Below are 1,376 nucleotides of genomic sequence, written 5' to 3'. Positions count from 1 at the left end.
TATATATATATATGAATTTTGTGTGAGCATTTGTACATATGTATAATTATATACATATCTATTAAATGGAAAAATAATAAGTGTGATTGATCATACATGCATACCATAGGTGTGGATGCCACACCAAATATTTTATTATATTAAACATTTTAATATTTTATTATATTAAACAATTAAATTCAATAATTATGGTACGCACGTTAAAATTTCCACCTGCTCACACAAGCGGCCCGGCTTTTGAAATTTTGTTTAACCCAGTCATTGTATCCGACAAAAACAAAGGGAAAAATGAGCGAAACAAAAATACTGGAAATGCATCGAACTTGCCTCTCTTGCGCAGTGCTCTCCGCCGGATCCTCCTCCAGCCAACAGCCGCCGGCCACCGCCGATGACTCCCACAAAAAATTCAGAGCGGTAATGCGCTGTGACTTCTGCTTCACCACCGCCTCCCTCGCCGGCTATCTCTTCGCCCTTGCAGGGCCGCAGGTGCCGGGTGTAGCTCTCCGGAATACAGATCTTCTGGATCACCCCCTGGAAAACCACCAGTAGCAGCGAGATGAATCCCATCAGCATCAGCTCTGTTTCCCAATATTTTAAAACTTAGCACCATACAATTCAAAAATGGGGCAATAAAAGAGAACAGGTGTCTCAAGTTCCACCTTCCTTCATCTTCTGAAGGGCTTCGAAAAGGGGTTTCTGGTTCTTTCGCATGAACCGCTGATAAGATGAGATTTGTGCATAAGCGATTATAAAAAAAGAGAGGGAGAGTGGTGAAATAGCGATGGATCAATCCAGGAACAGAACTGTCACCTTGCCGAGCCGATGGAGGAATCTTTCGAAGAAAAGAGAGATGCAAACTATGACGGTGCAAACCATGGCAACGATCCATGTAGGCGTGCGATCGAGCTTTATCTCCTCCTCCGCTCCTCCTCCTTCCCCAGCCATCTCTCTCTCTCTCCCTCTCTGTTTCCCGATCACTCGTCAGCTTTTTTGTAGCAGTTATGCCTGGAAAATGTGCTTCGGAAATAATTTGATTTGAATGTGTGCGGGTCGGTGTGTGTGTGTGTGTGTGCGCGTGTGCGGGCGGGTGTGTGATTATATACACATGGCGACATGCTCCGCGCCTCCGCCCGTCATCAGCGCTCTAATTGCAGGAGATTTTTTAGAGTAATTTAAGTTTTACAGGAAAATAGCACATGTTCTTAAAATTGGTTTGGTGTGAACATTCCTCAAAAGAATTTAATTTTTTAGCAATTCTGTTTGATTTAATTATTTAATTAACACTAATAAGTAATTTCATGTGAAAAATACTGCTTACAACAACAATAATCTAGTTCGGAAGACAATTTTACGTTGATATGTTGAAATAATCCTCG

General features: G+C 41.9%; 1 protein-coding gene across 1 annotated transcript in view; it reads right to left on the bottom strand.

Moving 5' to 3' along the window:
• The window catches only part of LOC110038539 (MLO-like protein 1), a 21,282-nt gene extending 20,234 nt beyond the window's left edge, over positions 1–1,048 (bottom strand). The window contains exons 1-3 of the mRNA XM_020743409.1: positions 811–1,048; positions 660–717; positions 328–578 (exon numbers count right to left, since the gene is read on the bottom strand). Of these exons, the coding sequence (XP_020599068.1) occupies positions 328–578; positions 660–717; positions 811–945 (444 nt within the window). The 5' untranslated portion in view covers positions 946–1,048. The remainder of the gene's footprint in view (positions 1–327; positions 579–659; positions 718–810) is intronic.
• Between the last annotated feature and the right edge of the window lie 328 nt (positions 1,049–1,376).

This window comes from Phalaenopsis equestris, unplaced genomic scaffold, assembly GCF_001263595.1.
Source record: "Phalaenopsis equestris unplaced genomic scaffold, ASM126359v1 Scaffold000002, whole genome shotgun sequence".
Taxonomy (NCBI): Eukaryota; Viridiplantae; Streptophyta; class Magnoliopsida; order Asparagales; family Orchidaceae; genus Phalaenopsis; species Phalaenopsis equestris.
The sequence above is the reverse complement of the archived record's forward strand: the minus strand, read 5'-3'. Positions and strand labels throughout refer to the sequence as shown.